Raw genomic sequence first — 24464 nt, forward strand, 5'->3', positions numbered from 1 at the left:
AAAAAAAAAAGAAGGAAAAAGAGTTTACCACCTTTGGAAGAAAGGGCAGGCAACTCAGGAAGAGTACAAGAAAGTCGCTAGGGTATGTATGGAGGAAATTAGAAAGGCAAAAGCTCAGATGGAACTAAATCTCGCCAGTGCTGTAAGAGATAACAAAAAATGTCTCTACAAATACATTAGCAAGAAAATGAAGGCCAAGCAGAATCTTCATCCTTTATTGGATGCCACGGGGAACATTGTCAACAAGCATGAGGATAATGCTAAGGTGCTTAATACCCTCTTTACTTCAGTCTTTAGCCCTCAGACCAGTTATCCTCAGGGTATTTGCTCCCCTGAGCTGGAAGACACCTCAAGAGTGCAGAATAAACCCCCCCATAATCCAAGAGGAAACAGTCAGTGATCTGTTATTTCACTTGGACACTCACAAGTCTACAGGGCCAGATGGGATCCACTCGAGAGCTCTGAGGGAGATGGCAGAAGTATTTGCCCAGCCACCTTCCATCAGCTATCAGTGATTCTCGTCAACAGGGTTGGTCCCAGACAGCTAGAGACTTGCCAATATGATGCCCGTCTACAAGAATGATCACATGGAGGATCCAGAGAACTACAGGCTTGTTAGTCTGACTTCAGTACTAGGGAAAGTTTAGGAGCAGATCATCTTGAGGGCCATCACATAGCATGTTTGTGACAACCAGGGGATCAGGTCCAGTCAACGTGGGTTCATGAAAGGCAGGTCCTGCSTCACCAACTTGATCTCCTTCTATGACCAGTTGACCCACCTAGTGGATAGGTAAAGACTGTGGATGTGATCTACTTAGAATTCCGTAAGGCCTTTGACACAGTATCCCACTACATTCTCTTGGAGAAGCTGGCAGCTCACGGCTTAGAGAGATGCACTCTTTGCTGGAGGAAGAGCTGTCTGGGTGACTGGACCCAGAGAGTGGTGGTGAATGGAGGTGAATGGAATTCCACCAGCTGGAATGTAAATCCAGCAGGTGACTAGTCCCAAATGGTGTTGCTCAGGGGTCAGGGTTGGGGCTGGTCCTCTTTAATATCTTTATTGATGATCTGAATGGGGGATTGAGTGCACCTCTCAGCAAATTTGCATATGACACTAAGGTGGTAGAAACAGCAGATGTGCTTGAGGATAGGAAGGCTCTGCAGAGGGATCTGAACAGGCTGGATCAATGGGTGGAGACCAACTGTATGAGGTTCARCAAGGCCGAGTGCTGGGTCCTGCACTTTGGTCACAACCCCATGAAATGCTTAGGGTTTGAGGCAGAGTGGCTGGAGAGCTACGTGGCAGAAAAGTATCTGGAGGCATTGGTCAACAGCTAGCTGAACATGAGTCAGCAGTGTCCTTAGGTGGCCAAGAAGGCCAATAGCCTCCTGACTTGTGTCAGGAACAGTGCAGTCAGTAGGACTAGGGAAGTGATCATCCTCCTGTACTCGGTGCTGGTGTGGCTGCACCTCCAAAATTGTGTTCAGTTTGGGGCCCCTCACATAAAGGTGCTGGAGTGTGTCCACAGAAGGCAACAAAGCTGTTGAAGAGGCTGGAAAACAGTTTTTATGAAGAGCGGATGAGGGAGCCAGGGTTATTTAGTCTGGAGAAGAAAAGACTCAGGGGAGACCTTATTGCTCTCTACAACTAGTTAAAAGGAGATTATAGTGAGATGAGTCTCGATCTCTTCCCAATATAACTACCAATCGGACAAGAGTAAATGGTCTCAAGTACTGCCAGGGGAGGTTCAGGTTAAACATTAGGAAGAATTTTTGGAAAATAGCTATTTTTGAATATAAAAATAGACATGCTAAATCATAGCCAAACAACCTTATATTCCTAACACTAGGAGGGCTATAAGAGATTGTTCATATCATAATGGATTCTATGATTTAATACTCACCTACCCTAAGCAAGCTTACAAATTCTGATTTGTTAGCTTCGTTATTTTTTTACTCTGAAAGCTAGCTGCTTGTCAACCACATTTATCTTTTTTTTTTTTTTTTTACAGTCAGTACACAAATAACTGCTTGAAAAACACTATATAAACTGACATTCATATGCTATTACATAAGATAAGCCCATAAAGTTTAACTGCTTGTTACAATTCTCTTAAGTACAAAAATGRTGGAAAATGATTTGTCTGCCAGCAAAAGGGTTTTCTCAGACACACAAAAATGGGGRAAAAAATCTAAATGATTTCTTATAAGTACCAGTAAGCAAAAGTACTAGTTTGAATAATTTCTATCTTAGAAATCCTGCCATTAATAGTCTTAATATGAATATATATTTCCCAAAAGGACAGGTTGTGTAAGTAAAGAGCATCTGTGATTTGTTTGATGAAGTTTTCACTGGTTGGAGACATGTAAATTTAAAGTATTTTGCAGTCTGCAATCTGTTTTACAGATTTCTTTGGTTGAGAGAGAGGAAAGAATCTAAACAAAATACCTTTAGGAGCTTGCAAATTTTAACTCATAACWTACGGATTATATGTTCGGATTCCGGTAAATGCTAAACAAAATTGACCAGAAGCTCCAATTCTGATTTCATAAAAGCTTGATTGCTCCAGAAAACATTCAGTGCTTGTGCCTAACTTCTATTGCATGTCTAGAATTTTTTTTTTTCTCCTTAGAACTTTTGAGACTTGTACGTGTTTGGAGATTATTCTTATTATTTCTATATTTTAAAGCATGTAAAACCCTCAAAAGCAGAAAATCCAGCCTTCAAGAAGCATTTGAATAGTATCCTCAAATTGGCCATTACAATGACTCAATTGTGTCCTTGTGCCCTACTAGGCATTCCTAATTTACACATTTGCAAAATTCAGGGTACTGCTGCTGAATGAAGTAGTATAGTGTGCTGAAAATGCCTATTACAGTGGTTATATTTTTCTTCCTTGCTCAGCTATAGTTTAAAATCTGCTAAATACATTTAAACAGAACTTGGCATTATAAAATTTTTTCAGTACTGATTTTTTTTCTCTGCAATATTTAGTTCATGGCTCTGCAAGTCTACTATCTTCTTAAAGGAGACATAAAAATATTGTAGTTTTGTTCATGATAACATAACATAACATAACATAACATAACATAACATAACATAACATAACATAACATATACTAGTGATGTGAAAAAGTAGAAAAGAAAATAATCTCCAATAATCTTTTTTTTCTGTAAACACCTATGGAATTTTTCAAATACATAGGAAATAAATATTTCATTCATTGCCATTCACTGGCAAACATTAGTTTGATTTCACCACAATTTCACTGAGAAAATTATGCTTTTGGATTTCATCTTGTATGATGAAACTCCTCCCTTCCTCCCCAAAAATGCTTATACCATTAAATACTAGTTGAATACCTTTCTACATAGTCCAGCAGGCGGGAGCAATGGTTAGAAGCAGGAGCATCATGGCCTCCAACTGCATAAAGAAATCCATCACATGTAGCCACTCCTACACCTCCTCTTCTCTTGCACATTGGAGCACACATATTCCATTTATTTGTGTGAGGATCATAATATTCCATTGAACTCAAGCAGGAACTTCCATCCCGACCTCCAACTGAGTATAACCTAAGAAAACCCACACAAATAAAAACATGAATAAAAAAGGAACTCAAAAATACAGAAATAAAAATGAGTATCTGTTCTTTCATATATCATCTACAACAATAACAACAAAGAAAAATAATTTCTCAAGCTCATGATTTTTATATGTTCATATGTTTTTAATACTATTACCCAATTCAAATTCTACTTAGTGTTTTGCCTTACTTAATGGAAAGCAGCATTACCTAGTTTTGAAGAAAAATTACAATGCATGAATTGTAAAACTAAGAGTAAATATGTGAAACAACAGTTTTGGCAAATTATTCACATATAATCTAGAGGCTGAACTATATTTGTTTGTCATCTGATGAATAATTTCGTAGTGCAAACAGATTCTTAAAAAACAATCCTGCTCAAAGACAATGCCCAAGCAGAAAATGACAGTAGAGTAACCAAATAAATTGTCTGCTGTAAATATTTTTCTGAGATTTCAAAGGTGATTTCAAAGATGAAAAGGAAATACTATGATTGATTTTGCAGAATCTTGGTTCTTTTAAAATAGACTAATTAAGCTTTCCTGTATTACTAGAACAAACAGAGGTTAAGATACTGCACAAGTCTAATTAGAGACGTGGTTTATCATCTATAGTAGGAGAAAATATACAGACAAGTATTTTTCTATGTAAAGAAGAGCATATTGACATATGAAGCAAACAGCGTTCAACAAGAACTCTTTGTCAGTGTGGCTCAGAAAGTCCCGAACTGAATATAATGGGGAAAAAAAAAAAAAAAAAAAAAAAAAAAAGGCTTGAATATATGTGTCCATATATTGTGGTGTCCATATATTGTAAGGTGTGCCTTCCTTACACACTTTCTTAAATATCTACCAATGCTTGCTGAAGGACATCAGATACAAAGTTACTTCTGAAAAGAATCTATTTCTACTTGGCAGCATCTTATCTTCCTGTTATGTTTCAGATTTTGGGTAAAACCTAGTATAACTGTTCTTATTTGAACAGAAACATCCACTGAAAACAACACTGCAGCAAAACTCTGGCAGGAGGAGGGTTAAGATAGTAAAATGTATCTATAGAAAGTTATTACAAAAGGAATAGTATATAGATGCCAGGAAATAATACTTTTGAAAAAGACTTTTTTTTTTTTTTTTTTTTTGTATTTATATGTCACGTAAAAATAACCACAAAACTTTATATTTATACAATTTACATAATTTCATTTATAAAATATATTTATAAAAGTCGATGAGTTGATACTCAACTTCAATAATAATAACATGACTACAAAATACATATTTCTCAACTACGTTCTTAGATGTTCCTGAAACTTTCCACAAATATTATTTTATCATTTTACACTTATAAAACATCCAAAAGACAGTAGATTGTTCTTATCAGACAAAATAATAATAGCAAAAGAATCTCCAATCCAGTAATGATATATTTTCTCTCTGATTTTATCATGCATCTAAGTAGAAAGATCTGGTTTAACTACTGCTGTCTTTTACTTTAATAGGATACCTTTAACAATACTTTAATACTGATTAGATTCAAAAAAAGCCTAATTCTCATCTCTTAATTAATTAATGAATTAGTATTGCAAAAGTTCTGTATGCTAAATAAGAAGCCTATAAACAAAACTAAATTCTGTCTTTGATTTGATATTGAGCCTATTCTCTGTATTTGCAACAGAAGGCTCATGTCCAGAATGAATTTTACACTTGCCATATTGTAGAGATTAATAGTTGCTATATAATAGAGATTAAGGGCAAGGCAGATTCAGGGCAGATTTTATTTTTGCAAGATCTGTGTTATGCTGAAGTTTTTTTTACCTATGCTAATGTTAGAATATCTGTTCAGCAAATAAGGAAAATGACTGACTCACAGGCATTGCATATTGATTTTCTTCATGAGAACATATTATAAGGGCTGAATTATACAGGGGTCAGGAAAACTTCTTAGAATGTTTTAAAAGTGTGAAAATATGGATTAATAAAAATTCAATTTCATTTGTTACTATCTGAAGGCAGGAAAATGGGTTCCTTTCTCACTTTATAATGGTTCCCAGGAGGAAACAATTCTCACTACTCTCCAACTACTACCATGCTGCATTCACTCTTATAGGACTCCTTTTGCAGTCTGCTRCCTTTTGTACACTGCCTGGAGATTAACTAATAGCAATGCAGGCAATAGCAACACAGGCAATTTTAAAGCTCAGCCATTGAGCAATTTAGGAAGCAAAAGCTCCCTGCAYGAAGTCATTATTCATGTGGAGGCTTTAACTGTCCTAAATGTTCCATGAATGCAGACTACTCAAATGTACATTTGACATTATGTTTCCTTGGCACAAATGCTGATGAATAAGGAAGTATAATGGTAACACTACATACGTCACAGTAACTTTGGAATATACTGCATATTTGTTTTCTAACAAAAATGGTCAGGAGAGGCCACGGCTTCACTGTGCAAGATAGGATCTTAAAGAAAACAGACTCTTTCACAACTATGTCTTTATATGCAAACTTAAGACATTTTCCTTAGTACAAAATTTTCCTGTATCTACAGGTGAGATACAAATCAAGGTTAAGACACCTACATTAACTGTTAATATGCAAGTATATATCCACAGTATAGCACTGCTCTTATCAGGGTTGTCAGTACAGTCAACGGAGCCTGGAGAATAATTCAGTTGACTACTAATTCTGCTTCTGTACTTTTTTACAACAGCAAAGAGAGAGAAAAAAAGAAAACTGCAGTGTGGTGCTTAACAAAGTATACATGCTTGACTCAACTCTGTTTAAATGCAGGCAGTTACACCTAGGTAGATATTAGATGTCTAACTCTCAGAAAACATCTGAGAAAACATCCTGACTTAGCTGGGGAAGGCAGGGATCAAATGCTGTCTAGGGTTCTGTGAAATTCGTCTGAGCCTGGAAAGTGATGTAAAAGATGCACAAGAGATATACATGCTTTTCTAGAATGAGGTCTGGAGGTAAAATAGGTAAAAGTAGGTTGTAGACAACTGCATACAGGCTGAGCTCTATAAATGAAGTTGAACATTTTGTGGCCCAAGATTTCCAATTAGACTTCTAATCAGTATTTGGACAACTAAATATTTCACAGAGTTTTAAAAACTGCACAAGATTTCTGTGGAGGGTGTTGAGAGTGATCATGCACTTCCCAAGTCTGAATATCTACCCATTAATTTCTTCTTTCTTCTGTCATGAAAGTTCTTTTCATTTCATTCTCTTTCCACTGAAGTAAATATATAAGCTGACATTTCCACACTGAAAGCAAAGCATTCTATTTTCTTTTTTTGTTACTCTACTTCAATTAGGAGAGTTATTAAAATATAAATAAAAGTAGAATATCTAGCATTTCTGAAACACCAGTAAAGCCACAATAGGTCTTCTTAGCCTGCAGAACCACTCTGCAATGAGTGCTGAAAGTTTGGGATAGTTCTAAGGATAGATTATTGGATATTAATAATTGGATATTATTGGATATTGGATTATAAGGATAGATTATAGGATAGTTCTAAGGATAGATTATTGCTGTTTTCCTTATTTCTTCACAAATGGAACTTTCTTGGCTAAACAATGTAAGTTCAGCAATGTTATTAATAACAATTGTTATTAAGCAAGTAATGAGACTAAAGTTATCTAAATAATAACAATTATAATTACTAAATAAATATATATGCATGGCACCCTAACTCCGCTGGATACAAAGAGGTTTGTTCTGATCTCTTTTCTTTAGTTCAAAAACCACACTTTGAAGTACCCAGGCTTTATACAGTATTAATAACTCCATTTCTTTCTTATTGGCTAGAAAGTCTTTCAAGAAAAGTTATCTACCAGGTTTTCAGCCATCTGCACTGCTAAATGAATCTTTGGGGATTTTTAGTATCTTTTTTACTTTTTTCTTCAGAAGTTCCCACAGACACTTACTAATTATTTATGACATATCTTCCCTTGCCCTGGTTCTCTTCAAAAATCATTTCTATACTTACATCCAACAATACTTAGCAATCTTACTTGATTCTTAGTGCTCCTTAGTGGTTCTGTTTTACAATATGTCTTAGAAAATATCCATTTTTGCAGCTTAGCCTTTCTCAGTAGCTGTTTAGAGCTGAATTCTCTATATCATATTTATATTTCTATATTTGTATCTGTTCTCTGGAATATATTTCTTTAAATAATATATCTGAGAGTCTTGTATAATTACGATCAATCTTAGTCCTGTTTTCGAGGGCTACTGTTACGTCTCTTGACATTTTCTTGTCACTAGGTACTTCTGATTCGACACATTTGTTGACAATACATGTAAATAGACTTTTCATGTGCTAGTACTTGCAGAATTCAGAGATGGCAGATAATCCAATGACTTTGAATTTAGTGAAGTTCCTCATTTTTTTCTCATTTCTTACTTTCACCGTCCTATTTCACAGTATTATCTTAGCAGATTTACCTTAGTGAAACCATGTGTACTGCTTCTAATTGTTTTTTTACTGTACTATATGTATCATATACCATTCTGAAAAGTTCTGACTTGCCATCAAAGACATAGTTCTTTTTTTTTCCTTCCCCTAGGCTCATGGAATTTGTAGACTTAATGTAGATTTTATATTTCTTAGTAGCTTTTGAGTAGCTACTCAAAGTAGCATTATTGTAACACTTTTGTTTTCAACRTTATTTACTTAAAATAAAACTTGGAAAATAATATGCCCTCAACCACACAGCAAGTCTATCCAAAATCTTTGAAAATACTTATTTATTAAAAAGCTTAATTTCTTTTTCTATTAAAACTATTTTTTTTTAATTTATTTTAATGGTCAATATTTACAGGGGGAAGATAATCAAGGAAAAGAAAGTATTCAATAGCGAGTACTTTTATTTCCACTGATCACGATGAAAGTTTTCCTTGTGGAGATACTATGGATTACTCTTTCCATGATTATTCTGACATTGTGAGTAGGTATGAATTTAGACCACATTCAATGCCATTCAAACTGGAAATTTGGCATTTCTAGCTATGGAATCTTTTCAGGATTCAGATGAACACAGATTCCTAAAACATGTTTTCATATAAAGATGGCTAGAAACTACAATGGAGGCTGAAAGTAGAAGACATCAGGATAAATTGTGACTGATACAATGAAAAGCATTGATCTCACTGCTATTTTATTTGCTATGGTTGCAAAACCTTTGATAAATAATCTGAAAAGCCACTTTTAAATTCAGTTTGACAAGCAGCCTCAAAAGGCTAGGCTGCCTTTGATCTGAGGTAGTATGGCTTGTGAAAACAGTTAAATCATGCCTTTGTGGCATTTCTTAATGAGGTTTTGCCTTTCAAAATTGTTTCACTGTGAATATCAAAGACTACATCCTGTCTTTTGCTTAGACCCCTGTGCACCTCTATGCCCTGAAAGAGCAGCACAGATTTTCTCTAGCTCATAGGATATATGCCCACTAAAAGGGGGAGAAGGTATTTGGCAGCAGTAGTGCTGCACTGCTTAATCAGTCAATAACTGCCTCAGAAATTAGATCGTACGAGAGCAAATGTTCTTATCTATTTGCACTACATTGGTTATGCCAATGGCACAAACTGAAAATGAAAAATAATTTTCTGAATGAAAATTATTAATGAAGTCTTATTTCTATATGTAAATCCAGAATGAATTAATAGAATAAATAACATATATATACAGTTTGAGGGGGAAAAAAAAAAAAAAAAAAGAAGAAAATAGAAACCCTTCCTCTCTCTCAAGCAACTACCTGAATTAGAAAAAATACTCAGAGACAAATACTGTATGAATGGGTAATATCATTACTGCAAAACTCTGCTTCCTACCTTAGGACATATAGCTTCCTTATAGAAAGAACCTATTTCAGGGAAATTTATTTATATTCAAATTTATTRAAGGGATTTCATTTACTTTGCAAGTTCAATGACTGAAGGCTGATTCCACCAAAATATCCATGACAGTTTCAGGTTCTGAAACAGTTAAAGCAAGATAGACTATGTAATCAATTATTTACTCTAGCATGAGCTGAAGGTACTTTGTTGCTCTCATATTTATAAACAAACACTGAATCTATTTTTAAATACTTTTAAAATTGGATTCATAAGATGACTTTGTGCTACACTGAGCTAAAGTTGTTTATAATTTTCAAGTTGTTTATAGTATTCATCTTTCCTGTCAGTTCAATCATTTTAGATCACACTATTCTTCCATTTTTCTCTATCTCAAGATTCCTTAATTGGAGGACTAAAATATTATAAATTACTTTTTTTTTTTTTTAGGGGGGGGGTAGATTCTACATCTAAGGAAGAATATTTGAGCAAGTACCTCCTCTGACAGCAGGTTGCCAAATGACTGTCATTTTGAAAAAAGAGAGTTTGATCAAAAGAAATGGTTAATAAATAAGACATTTAAATACATCAGCAGTTTCCAAACTGCCATGAAAGAACCTGAGACAACTTYCACAGGATTTCAGTTAAGGCAGAAAATTATTATAGGTCAAAGTGCTTTCAGACTAATGTATATTAGGAACAGAGAAAAGAATGTTATGAATGTTATGCTACCATTAAAAAAGAAATCTCCCACACATACAGAGGAAAATTCCAAGACTGAATTTTAAGAGTGCAAGTCGCAAGCTAGCCTTTGAAATATGATTTTCTATTTCTCCTTATTGCATAAATATTTCACAAAATTAGTCAAATTGATAAAAAACACTTATCATTTAAGTTTCTTTAATATCATCAAAGTTTCTTTTTACTCTCTGCTTGGGTAGATAATCTGAGATTACCTACAGATGTGTGAATGCACTTTTTTTTTTAATAAATAACAGCAGTTTTTCAATGTCGGGTAAAATATTCATAATATATTCAAAAGTATTTTTTGTCAATGAGAAATATCGGGGACAGGTACAGTATGAAACATTTTCTCTGTATGATTGTAATTATGTAAGCCAAGTATAGTACTTTTCTTAGTTAAAGATGATTTTATAAAAGAATCTGATTCATTATTATGATAATTACAATACAACAGTAAAGAGAAGCTAAAGAAAAAAATAATGAAAAAGCCACTCTGAKAGAAAATATAATTGTTTAAATCATTTTTTTTTTATCTTGTTAGGTGACATGAAATTTTAATGTCTTACTTCAGATTTAAAAATCATAATTACAGCAAATTAATAATTAATTTATTTAATAAAATTGAGCCAGTTCTTCAGTTTTTATTGAAGCATGAAAATTAGCAGTGCATTGCATTTGTAAGGATCACTTGAAAGAAGTCTAAAATCATTTAGTCTGTGACCTTCACAAAGAACAAATCCTTCTTAATTCACTGAATTCAATCAATAATGAATTTGAAAGACATTTCACTCTACCCCAAATACTTAAGTTACTGAGAAGTTAATCAGGTTTCATATTAGATAAACAGAAGTACCACTTGACAGTGGAGATGGAATGGTATTCTGCTCTGCTAAACCTGATAAGCTTATAGTTCCATAAAGGTATTCATGGGAATGTCAGATTCAATGTCTAGTTTCTTTTAATTTCATGAAGACATAGTTATTTAAATATCTTTCTAGATGTATGCAGTAAGAAAGCATGTCTGAAATTAATACTCTTATTTGGTCAGCTGAATCCTATTTGTTTAGCTGAATATATCTCGAGTTCTACAACTGCACTGAACATGTTTCCTCGGACCTTGCAAATTGACACTAAATACTCTTTGAAATAGTATTATTCTATCCTCTTTTTATACCATCAGAAAAGAGCAATCATTGGAACTCTCATATGACATCTTCCTCCAAAGGATGATATTTAAAAGCTAAAATTTGAAATAATTGAGAATGCAAGATGCCAGTATATTTTACAGCTTTAACCACCAAAGTTAAGGCAGAGATTGCTACATTGTTTTTAAAAGTCTATTGTGAGTTGTATAAACTACACATTAAAAAAAAAAAAAAGAAATTAATTTATTTTTTTATTTTTTTTAGGCACTGACTCCTTCTGCCTGGATTAGTAGTTATGGTGCATACAGAAACTTAAGTTAAGGCAGTAATCTGACTGCTTTTTTCAATCCAAGTATGAAAACCGAGTTCAATTCTGTTTGCTTGTTCTGAAGTATTCATACATGCTCAAATCACATCGTAGTACGCTAAGTTGTGCTAGCTGTATGCTAATCAACAGTAAGCTATTTCAAAAACATTCTTATGCTGATGAATAATAAGAAGAAATGTATGTTGGAGCATACTCACTAAAATATGTAGATGCAACATTGCCTCCTAAAACATGCAAAATACAAAATGTGGCATAAGTATCAGCAAAGCTGTCCACAGAATATCAATAGGAAAATGGCTTATCAGGTTCCCACCTGTCAACATAGAGACAGCTTTATCATGTGCCATATTTTTAAACAATTAAATGACCTCTGAAGAGAAATACATCCTAATAGCATATTAAATCACACTACAGTGAAGAAAATATCCTATTAACTGTAAAGTTGCACAATTTTTTATTGTCCTCTTTGAAGTYACATGTAATTATCTAACTTGCATCCTCTATATTTTTCTTTAGGGCTAAATGAATGCTACAGGACAGGAAGCAGGCCTGTGCAGAGATTCCTGTTTTACAGTCCAAATAGTCGCAAATAATTACCTAACTTGCATCCTCTATATTTTTCTTTAGGGCTAGATCAATGCTACAGGAAAAGAAGCAGGTCTGTGCAGAGATTCCTATTTTACAGTCTGAATGTGAGATATCAAGTTAAATCTTGCTTGAAGAAGAGAGAAGAATATAATACATATTGAATTGAATTACACATTCAATGAGCTGCATGGGATCTCTATGTAAGAAATACAGGTATGTGTGCAAAAGTACAAGAGATCAGAGTAGGGCACTGAATTAACAATAACCCCTAATGAATCAACTAAGAGAAAATGCCACACATCCTTTATTATATGATCCATGAAAAGCAATGAAGCAGAACTCGTAGAGTCTGTAATCAGCATACTATCAAGGTTTGTAGGTGGTTATATACATGTAATACATTGCTAATTCTCTTGTGCAAAACACTCAACTACTCCTAAGAACTTTGTGGAATTATTAACCTATGCCTTTCCAGGGTCAGTACACAGTAAATATATCTTCCACTATGTGAGTGACTAACTACAGGACAATTGAGAGAACTTTTATACACAAAGTCTAATTTGGTTGGGATTTTTCTTTTTATTTGAAAATGAAAGTTCAATGAGTTAAATTTTTTGATATTCATTTTGTAATAATGAATAGTAATCATAAGAATCTTATCAAACTAAAGTACATATTATTTTATAGCAGGTCCAAACTTGATTTACATCACACAAGTTTAATTCCTAGCTTTATTTAACTGATGGACTTGAAAAAAAAAATCCCATGCATATATGTTGATGGCTGCATTGCATATTTCCACATATTTTCCACTTTTCAAAAGTGGAAAAAAATATATATATATCCACTTCCACATATTTTCATTTCCAAAAAAATGAAAAACAGAATAACTGGAAAACTACTGGTAAGATAGTAAACTCAAGTTTTTGGCTATCTATTAGTAAATAATACAACTACTGTAAAACTGACAGAACTGTAAGGAAATAATAGAATATTTTCCATAAAACATCCTTTAAAAATGTCAATGTCACTAGAGCTTCTTCTCAAGACAGTGATTTATTTCAAAATCTAATACATGCATTTGCATCATTGTGGAGGGACAAAATAGTAAATGTATAGATGTGTACTTTTTATAACATTCATCAGTATGCTCTACATCTATGAGTCTTTTAGCAGAATTAATAGTGTGTGGAAGCCATTATAAATTCTCTCTGCTTCAATCTAGTAACCAAGAAAATTTGTCACTGTCCATTGTAATAAATTATCTCATAAAGGAGACAAACACAGACTTATATTTTTGTACTGGATTGTCTTTCAGCAAAGATATGAAAAGGGAATACATTCACATAACAGAGACTAAGACAAATAAAGACAGCAGGAAAGAATTGTAAATGAAGGAAAAAATATTTGATGGAGAAAGATGAGGTTTCTCAAACAGTTCTAAAAGAGGGGCTACTCTAACAATACAATTTTAAATTTGATTGAGGAGATCTACATTTAGGGCTCTGATTTTATAACATAAAGAAATATCTTTGGGTCAGTGTAAGCATCTTATTCTTAGTTTCTGCATTATAATTTCCTGTTTAAAAATGAATGTAGCAGCAATCCTTCTTTTAACCTTTTTTTTTTTTTTTTTTTTCTGAAATTATAAATTGTGATTAAGGTACTCAAACACTTTAGAGCATTTGATTACTGACTTTGGTATTAAAGATATCAAACAAAGACCACAGATGAAGCTTTGGCACACACCTCCTGAATGTCCAAATTGCTAGTTTGTTACCTCATACCCTGCCTATATTTAACAAACAAAAGAATATCAAAAGTTTAAACTGGTATAAAAAGGGCCAACCCTCAAAAATGAAAAAGATTGTTGATCTATACTCCTAGCTTTCATCATCAGGTATAAATCTGTACTTCACAACTTTTTTTTTTTTTTTTTTTTTTTTTTTTAATAGTATAAATGCAGCCAATGTCTACTGCATAGAATTTATCTGATGTTATGAAAACAAATGCTTAGTTACAATTTCCTTCAGTTAACCTTCTATTACATAAAACAGGCCATGCTGATAATGTTATATTCCTGGTAAAGTTCTCAAAGACAGTATTTCCTACCTAGGTCTTCCTTTACCTCAGCTGGACCTTATTCTTAAATAGTGGATATAGCTTGCATAAGAGAGGGCTACTAAACTACTTTTGTGCTTCCTTAAATGGCACCTACCTGCAGTCTCTATTCAAATCTTTGATCTGCTGGATTTGAGACATTACTCTCACATGACTAATAAGTTCCCCAGATGACACGACTACACTTTTCTATGGATGAGAACCTATGTTGAAGAATATAATTCCAGGAATTCTCAGTGTGAAGTCTCTGTTCAGTAAACAAAGACAATCCTTGGTGAGGTCGGGTCAGCTGTTTGGTTACTTGAACCCAGTCTCCTCTTTCAACTTTCATCTTTGTCTAATTTAAACAACTTATCTACTTGTTGCTGTAGATCAATTCTATTCCGAACTGTACTCCTTTAATAAGCATCTTGTACTCGTAATTTAGGAGATTAAAAGATTTCCTGTAGATGGCAATTATTTCAGAATTACATGCAGAATTACATGTGCAAAAATCAACATTACAATGCATAACTAATTTTCAGTTCCCAGGAACTCTCTCCTCTGTTAATGGTTCAGCTTAGATGAAGTCTGGAAGAACAGCTGCAGTACAAATAATAGAATGACACGAATTTGTAAGAATCATAGTTCCCACACTTCTTTTGCTTTTCTTCAGAGAAAACCTATATATATATTTTCATCAACTAAAAGTAAAAATACTGATTCATCTTGGAACTTAAGATAGTTCTATTTTAAAAAGTTGAAGTTAGAAGATCTGCTGCTTTACTTTCATAAATCGATAACAAATCAATAATCGTGCTATTTGATGCAAACAACAGTAGCAGGTGGAAATATAAAGTTCATTAAAGCATGTCTTTGAAGCTGTGGCAAACAATGAAGGACAGAATTTCTTCTGCTTGGTTCTGAAAGACAGTTGCCATGTGAATAAAATTGTTTCTAGTATGTGTCAAAGTCATTGTATTAGACAATTAACTCAATGTACTGTTGTGATATTCTCCCATTTGAAGTCAATCACCAGCTTATACAGTTATATATTCCCCCCTCCTTTTTTTTATATATAGCACAGATACATTGATATCTATTAAAAAGAAACAAAAGGAAAGGGGCAGCTTTTTTTCTTTTTTTTTTTTTGATCCTCTGTGAAAGCTGTAACTGCAAGAAAAGAATGATGATGGTAATTGTCCATCAGAACTGAAGAGAACATTCACAAATGTAACTTTTAAGGCTATATAATAGTCTAAAAGTTTCAGTTATGTTTTTGCAGTATTTTTTTTTGAATAAAATAAATTTATATACTATAGACAGTATCTGTTTGTCATCTGTTCTAGAGAAAAGTAGAAATCAACAAACTCAATTTCCTTTTTACTTACATTTTCCCCGCTAGAATATTTATTCCGCTATAAAATGAATTACATGAATACATTTACTGTGAAAGTTCAGTGTTCTTAGGGCATGCATACTTCAAACAGGTACTTGATAAGATAAAAATATAAATAGATAATGTAGCCTGGGTTGCAAATACATTGACATTGTTAGCTAAGGAATATTTAGTTTTTATTTGAATGAAGCTATCAACCAGTGTGTGCATGTGTGTGTGTGTGTTTGTTTTTTTGTTATTGGTTGAACTGAAGAAATAATCTTGAAAAAGCAGGTGCTGATTGATATTTTTTAAAAGTTATTAGGAAAAACAATGGTACATTTGGTTCCCTGACTGATAGATATATAACTTAGGACCAGCTGAGAATTTTGTGTACACCCTTCCTTTCCTGTCTAAAATTCTTTGTACTATTCACTTTATTTTCATCTTCATTTCTAATTTCCTACATAACACCAAATCAGCTGCTTTACTGAAAGATGATAAAATAGTTCTGTGATGCCTCCTTTATCTACAAAACCATCCATCTTTTTGGTATTTGTTCCAGCCACACATTAGCTTTAAAAAGTGGCTTGGGATAATGAAATCCCTTTGTGCTCCCAATTGAAGAATAGCAAATACTCAGTGTTATTTTTTGTAAAAGACGTGGGAAATCTCGGAGTAACAGACAAGTTAGATTCTTCCTTGAAAAAGAAAATGCTCCTGGTAGTCCCCAAAGATTTTCAGTGTTGCAAGTTTAGGCTGAGTTAATACAACCTAACTGTATTAAATAAATAAATAAATAAATAAATAAATAAATAAATAAATAAATAAATAATCTCTTTTTTTTTTTCAAAGTTGCAAATACATTTCAAGATTTTAAGTAGTTCACATCTGAGATGATCAGCCCACACTGTCACTTTTGTTTGAAATGCTCAAAGTGGTGTGTAAGATAGTATAAGCCTAATAAAATCATACGTGTTTTCAAGTTTCAATTGTTTGCGTATGGGATCTTTTTCAAAGACTGTTTTATTCAGGCAACATTCTTGTTCCACTGAAACCACTAGTATGTTTGTTAATTCCTTCAGTGGGGCCACTGCTTTTTAGTTTTTGGTGATGCTAATTCCACTTTGCTGAGACATGGATGATAACTTTTTCCATTTTTTCATACTACAGCATGCACATATTCAAGTGAGCATTTAAAAACTGGGAAACTTAAATACATGCTCAGCTCTGGTATCATGAATCCTAATTGCCTTAATATGTTCTTTTTTCTTTTTTTTTTCCRCATACACTTCTTCCTAATTATTAACTGTTCTTCACTTTCCTCAGCTTTTACTCCTTAATTCCATCCCACATCTGCTATTATTTCTCACTCTTGCCTCTTTGTTTTTCAGTATCAATAGAGTACAAAGAAAATAATATATTATTCCAGAAATGTTCCATATTCTACTGTCCCAAAATTCCAAAACACTATTAAAAATACATATATAAACACAGAACTTCTTTTCAAACCTCCTGGCAAAGGCTATAACTTTTGAGGAAAAAAAAAATAAGACCAAAACTGATGCATTTTTGCATTATCTTCTGACACTAAAATAACTTCCTTGTCCACTCAGCTCTTCCTTGTTCTGTCTGATCTTTATGAAGTATTTATCAGATAGTTTGGATAAATGATTTTCAGACTGAAAATTGCAGGGAAACTGTTAAGTGATTCTTCATTAATTGCCCATTGCTCGTTTTTGTTTCCCTAAAGAGGGATTCATCTTTCGCCCTTTCAGACATCAACAGTGTAGAATTCAGAATCAGAGAAAGATTGCCCAGGCTTCCTTTATTGTTAAAAGAGAAAAATATACTCTTACAGAGCGCAATTCATGTTGTTATAATATAAATGTAAAACATAAAATGTATAATCCAAAAAAATAGGATAAATTATACCTTAGAAGCATATATTTCTTCCATTGACCATTAGTAAATCTTAGAGTGATTAGCTCTGTTGCAGATGTCTGCTCAAAAGCACATCAAGGTATTTGTGATGAATTCCACACCCACTTCTAACTTATTATAGTCCACACCACATTCTTTATAGTTACATATCTAAAACTAAAAAACTTTAAAAATGATGAGCATTCAGTACTAGTGTATTACTGTAAACTGTGTTCTAATAAGTGCCATATAATCTACAAGAAAAAGATTTAAAAAGTGAAAATGAATATATAATAAATCTTATCAATGGCTACATAATTATATTGTGTTCATAAACTCGGCTGGTTAACTGGCACATACAACATAAAAATAATCTAGTGAGCCAGATGACAATTTATTCAAAACAGCACTTTGAAAATAATTTCCTGTATCTCCTTGGTTTATATTATACATTACCAGATTTCTTTTTCTTAAGAATTTGAYAAAAATAATTTGATTTCAGGAATGTAGAACAAATATATAAAATGTTTTGGATAAATGGGAGATCCAGGAGACATCGTAGGGCATGCCACACTGTGTCTAATTTTATTTTAAAAGACACTCTCTATTGCAGTAAAATAGAAGTTATTTTCTCCTGTGTATCACAGTAATTCATCCTTCTAAGAAATATGTTTTGACTGTATAAGAATACCCTACTCACTTGCCATTTAATGCTGCTACTCCAACAGTGCTTCTGGCAATTGACATACTTGCCACAAATGTCCACTGCTGACTTTGAGGGTCCCACCTCTCAACTGTATTCAAATAGCTCCAACCATCATGGCCTCCCACTGCATAAATAGGCCCTTCAAGCACTGTAACTCCTAAAAATGGAGGAGGAGAGAGTGAAAGAAGATAAAAGTCTGCTTTTTCTGGTAATTAGAAAAAAATATCCATTACATAGCTAACAAATAAATTTTCATACTTAATGTAAAGATGGAAATACCATTTGGAATATGATTAATGGAGAATTAAAAGATGGGAATAAATTTAATGCCAATCAACATGGTTGTATGAAAAATAGGTCTTATCAATCAAGCAGTATTTAAGAAGATATTTTGCTTCATATCAAGGATGTGATAGTCATAGATTTCTATAAATAGTTTGACTTAATATCTCATAATATTCTCAAAATAAATTAGAATATCAGTAAAGCCCATGATAAACAATTTAGGGTCCAGATATCTGACTGTTCTCACCTTGTTGTCAACCTAAGGAAAATTTCCTTAAATGGTAGTATTGTTTCTACTGGGAATGAATGGAAAGCTGAAGTTTTCTTTTTTTCTTATTCTTTTTTTTTTTTTTTGTCTGTATGATAATAATAATGAATTAGCATTAATAATAAAATGAAATATCATTAATAATAAAATGTAAAATAAGTATATAAAATTATATATATATTATATATATTTTATATATATATATATATATATAWAAGTATATATAGCAAAGTATAAGAAAATATACAGTGTCATACATGAAGCTTCATGAATTGGCCTAAAATCAAAAACAGACTTAAAGTCTGAAGAAAATGACTTACAGTGAGAAAATTAAAATGTTCAAAAAATTTACTTTATCAAGAAAATAAATGAGAAATTACAACTATACAGAATGGAAGTTTTACAGAAAAAAAAAAAAAAAGAATAATATTGGATATATGAAGAATCTTTTCTCTAATGAAGAAAGGCAAAACAGGATCCAAATCTAGAAAGCTAAAGTAGGAAAATTCAAGTGAGGCATTTTTTTAGAAAATACAAGATGTTTTAATTATTCTCTTCAAATGAAGTGATGAATTCTCTATCTCACAATATCTTCATTTAAGATTAGGATACTCTGCAAGACAAGATACAGCTAAACACATTTTGATACAAAACTGGGAGCTCAGATCTTCCACTACATGAATCCATGATCATTTATTCTATTTATCCAAATGAGCATTTACTCTGGAAATCTCAGACTATGACCAATTCTATTTCATAAATGCCTTCTTTTTTTTTCTATTCAATTTCAGATGCTCTGAACTTGTCACAAAGTCAGGAAAAAAAAACCTATTAAAGTTCCAGAAAATGAGATTATTTAAAAAAAAAACACTATATTTAAGTCAAGAAAAAATGTTTTCATTTTCTACATAACTGTGTTTTGTTCTGTTTAAATTCAAATGGTAATGTAACTTTAAAAACAGAGTTTGAACAAGTTACATCTTAGTATTCAAAGCAGTCTTATTTTTGCAATTAGCCAAAACAACAAGGAGTTTTACTATAGTGTTACCTCTATTTTATTTTTCTACTTACAACCTCTGATCTGAGTGTTCTACAGATACAGAATTCATTCTCTATTTTTTTTTTTTTTCTCATCTAAAAAGTCTTCCTCATAACTGCACTTTACTCAACCATGTTTCAGCCCTAATTTTTTGGAATATTATAGCAAATATTTAACTGTAGTCATTGTCTATCCATCTCAATATCTCATCTCAGGAAGCAAGCAATACCAAATATGTGAGGAGATATTTCCGTGAATCCACTGAAAGGAAAGGATAATCTGCTTTACTTATCTTAATATTTAATAGCTATATTTCTGAATCATGAAAAATTAGGTTTACAACTTCCAAAAAGTACGTTTTACCATATGCTCTGGTTGAGACAAAATGTGTGCAAAAAGACTTAGGGGTAGGAATGTTTCTATGTGCTTATGCGCATTCATAATATGTGTCAAGATATGCATACACACATGTACCCTTATATTTTGAAAGAGTTGTATTATCACATAGTCATTTTTACACATATGTAATGCATGACAAAACTTTCATCAGTTTTGAAATATCCTTTTGTATTTGAGTTTTATTTATTTCCTTTTTATTTTCCCTTTTTCTCTGTAAATTAAGCCATCCTAATTATTTCAATCACCTTACATAGTAAATCTGTTCTGTAATCATAATACTGTTCCTCTTTCATTCCTTTGATTTTTGTTTTCTGAAATGACAGCCAAACCTGGTAATTTTTAATAATGTAATAGAATTTCTTGCCACTGTATTATTTTGTATTCTGTATTTTCCATTTTATTCTTTAACCAAATTATGCTGAAGACAGTCTTTACCTACTTCATGATGAGATATCAATGTCAATATCAATTTAGCTGTTTTATGAAGTTCATTGCATTTTCCTCTGAACTTACCTTTGTGTAGAAAAACTTCTACACATTTTGCTATAACAATGTTCAATTCCATTTCCACAGAAGCTAATCTTACACAGGCCAATCGTGCAGTTAGAAAATTGTAAAAATAAATATGATTCATGAACAATTTTTGTCATGTTCCTCCACCAAAAAGCATGAATACAGTTATATTTTAAGCATAGAAGAAATCTGAAAGATTATTTTGCTTTGTAGAACTTTAAACAATGCAAAACTCCTTGTTTTCCCCAGTTTGTATTGCTGCTATCCAGTAAGAGGAAGATCCACTGGCAAAGAGATAGGCTAATGGCTCTTTCTATAAATAGTTCAATAATAGAGGGTTTTTGTACAAAAGTAATATCTGCTTTCTTACATCATATGCAACTTTCTGCCTTTTTTTTTTTTTTTCCTGAAGAGTACAAAATGCATTGATATCTGCACACTTACTCCTTAAGAGATAGTCTATTTCTGTGTTTTAAAATATGGAGCAATCAGATACCTCAGTACAGAATTACACGCTATTTTGGGACAGTTATGGCTGTATTAACTGTGAAAGAACAGGACCTTTTTGGACTATGTAAATACATTATATTAATACTTAAAGTCTAGTTTAACAATAATAATAATTAAAATTTTAAAAAAACTCCATGAAAGTATTATTATTCCTATTTAAAATGTTTTGTTTCCCTTTTTTTAAATGTTGTTTTGATATCTATAGGCATTTGAAATGTATAAATGCAAAATGGAATAGACTGATACACTTTAATGGCAGAAAAATATTTTAATGTCATAACCATGAAAACTAGTAGAGGCAGATATTGTGCATGCAGATAATGTAAACAATATAGAGAAAGTTATGAAGGAATGAAAAAGAAAATACATAGAATTTTAAAAACTTGTTGGAAATTCCATGACAGATATAAAGTTTCTCTCTCTCTCTCTCTGTCTCTGTATATAAATATAAAAATATATATGTCTTTTTTTTTTTTTTTCCCAAGAGGTAATATGATCATAGTATATTAGCATCTGCATAAACAGAAGATTTCATGATTAAGAGCATAACTGACAGAGGAATAACAAGATCTAATAACTGAAAATAACTGAAAATACTAACTTGACAAATTCAGGTGAAGGACAGTCTCCAATTTTTTTAATAATTTATGATGAGGAATTATTGGAATTATGCTGGTACTTCTTGGGTTGCTTGAAGTTTTCATAAGCATACTATTACTTTTTAGAAATACATCTACTCAAGACAGAGATGGCTAGCTGAAATTTTGATTTCCTCTGGCAGAAAGCTGGTCAACAAGATCACAGCTTTAGTTTCAGGCCATAAATCTATGACTCCGTATAAATTTGCTAAATATGGCCATGAACATCATGGTTTCTTTGACTTTGGTATAGACATGCCATGGGGAATATTTCTCTTTCAGTACTTGTTCTGACTGGAATCTGTCTTCTCCTCCCAGGCTAACAATGCTAAGGGCAGGGCTAGACAAGCCTGTCAAACCAATAATTGTAGGAGGCCTAGTGATGACAGGTTGAAAAGACAGAAATGTAAGCTTTAGTGCATGGTTTAATATATCATGACATAGAGAGTGAAGTGTTTCGTTGCAGACATCTCTGTTGGAGAAACAGCTAGACCTCTGCAGGGAATCTAATTGTGTATATATATATGTATATATGTATATATATTTTCTTCTTGTTTAACAGCAAATCTTTTCTTTCTCTTCTATTTTTTTATGCATGCACTCTCCCACTACTGTGGGCTGATATATTAAAAATTCTCTATATTTTCCACACATTCTTCATACATTGCTTAATACAGGTTACACAGTAGAGGTACGTGGGTGTATGGGGAACAGAGTCACGTGCTGACTGCTCATTATTCTACTAAGATATTGTACTAAGATACGCTTTCCAGAATACGGTCTGTCTACACTGTCAAATAACTAATCACTTGATTCTTGACTTCCTGATCATCTCTTCCTCTTTCTAGAGAGCMAAAAATGGATATTGAATGCTGTTATAACAATTTTCTCCAGAAACATTGTCTAATGTGTGTAAGTGAAACTATGCCAGATTTATTTTTCTCAGTGCTCCAGAAATGATTCTGGTAGGTTCTGCCACACTCAGACTTCATCTCACTCACCAGAACTTGCAGTTGCTGTCCTCAATACCACACCATAAAATACCATATCATTTCAAGCTCTTTGAACTAAGAAAGCATTAAAAACAAAAGGCACAATTGGGTGAATTAAATATCAGAATAATATATTAATATGATATTCAATAATATAAAGTACAAGACCAAACATAATAAGATTATTTTAATCAAGTGGGTAAGGACACTCAGCGTTCAGTGGAAAGTCCCACTTCCTAGTCTGGGAAAAGAGCTCTTCCACTTTCTTTCTTACATCCCCTCTACTCAGCCCTGGTGAGGCCACATCTGGAGTACTGCGTCCAGTTCTGGGCTCCCCAGTACAAGAGGGATGTGGAGCTGCTGGAGAGAGTCCAGYGCAGGGCTACSAGGATGATCAGRGGCCTGGAACATCTRCCCTATGARCAAAGGCTGAGAGAGCTGGGTCTGTTCAGCCTGGAGAAGAGGAGGCTGAGGGGGSACCTGATCAGCGTGTATAAAYACCTCAAGGGAGGCAGTGAGGAGGAGGGSGGYRGCYTCTTTWCAGTGGTGGSCAGSGATAGGACTAGAGGAAATGGCTTCAAACTGAAGCATGGGAAGTTCCACAGGAACTTAAGGAAGCATTTCTTCACTGTGAGGGTGACAAAGCACTGGAACAGGTTTCCCAGAGAGGTTGTGGAGACTCCTTCTTTGGAGATCTTTAAAACCYGCTTGGATGCAGCCCTGTGCCACGTGCTCTAGGTGACCCTGCGTGAGCAGGGGGGTTGGACTCGATGACCTCTGAGGTCCCTTCCAACCTTCTGCATTCTATGATTCTATGATTTTTCTATCTTATAAGAAGTTATAAGCATTCAAGGAGTAGGATCTAGCACACAGTTATCACAACTCTCCATGTCCTTTCTCTCATCTACTATTTATACTATTTTATATTAATCCAAATTATAATATAAAGAGGTCCTTGAGTATGTTAGGAGAGCTATTCCTCATAGCTACCTGAAAAGGAAGGAGATCACATTTTCAGTGAGAATGCCTTTCCTGACTGGCTCAATCTTTCAAACCCAGATATCCTGMCTGTCTGCCAAGTAATTAACTTAGTTACTAATACAGGCAAAATAAAACACAAAAAAATATAATATTGGGGAAGACGTTAAAATTATTAAGTAAATGATTAGACATTGCAGTCAAAATTATTTTAATTTTCTTTAGACTTGTTTTAGGTATGTTTTGGATAATTTGGATAATTGTTTTGGATTTTTTTTTTTTTTTGGTGATTTAAACAGCAAATAATCACACTTAAAATATAGATCTTGCTACTACAGAGATGTTGGAGAGTCTGCAGAATTCATAAACATTCTTGTTATTGGTGGGATAGGCAGATACTTGTATAATTATAGGTTATGCAACTACAGCTGAGTGTTCAAGAAAAGCTGTTTTTAACTAATTTACATCTTCATGTGTTCACAAACAATAACTTGCCTTATGAAG

The 24464-nt window shown here is 33.1% G+C and overlaps 1 protein-coding gene across 1 annotated transcript in view; it reads right to left on the reverse strand.

Moving 5' to 3' along the window:
• Window positions 1-24464, reverse strand: part of KLHL1 (kelch like family member 1) — a 139866-nt gene that overhangs the window by 8686 nt on the left and 106716 nt on the right. Inside the window, exons 7-8 of the mRNA XM_026044098.1 lie at window positions 18333-18495; window positions 3365-3577 (exon numbers count right to left, since the gene is read on the reverse strand). Coding sequence (XP_025899883.1) covers window positions 3365-3577; window positions 18333-18495 — 376 coding nt within the window. The remainder of the gene's footprint in view (window positions 1-3364; window positions 3578-18332; window positions 18496-24464) is intronic.

The sequence above is a fragment of the Nothoprocta perdicaria genome, unplaced genomic scaffold, assembly GCF_003342845.1.
Source record: "Nothoprocta perdicaria isolate Ctin4 unplaced genomic scaffold, notPer1 scaffold_104, whole genome shotgun sequence".
NCBI classification, from domain to species: domain Eukaryota; kingdom Metazoa; phylum Chordata; class Aves; order Tinamiformes; family Tinamidae; genus Nothoprocta; species Nothoprocta perdicaria.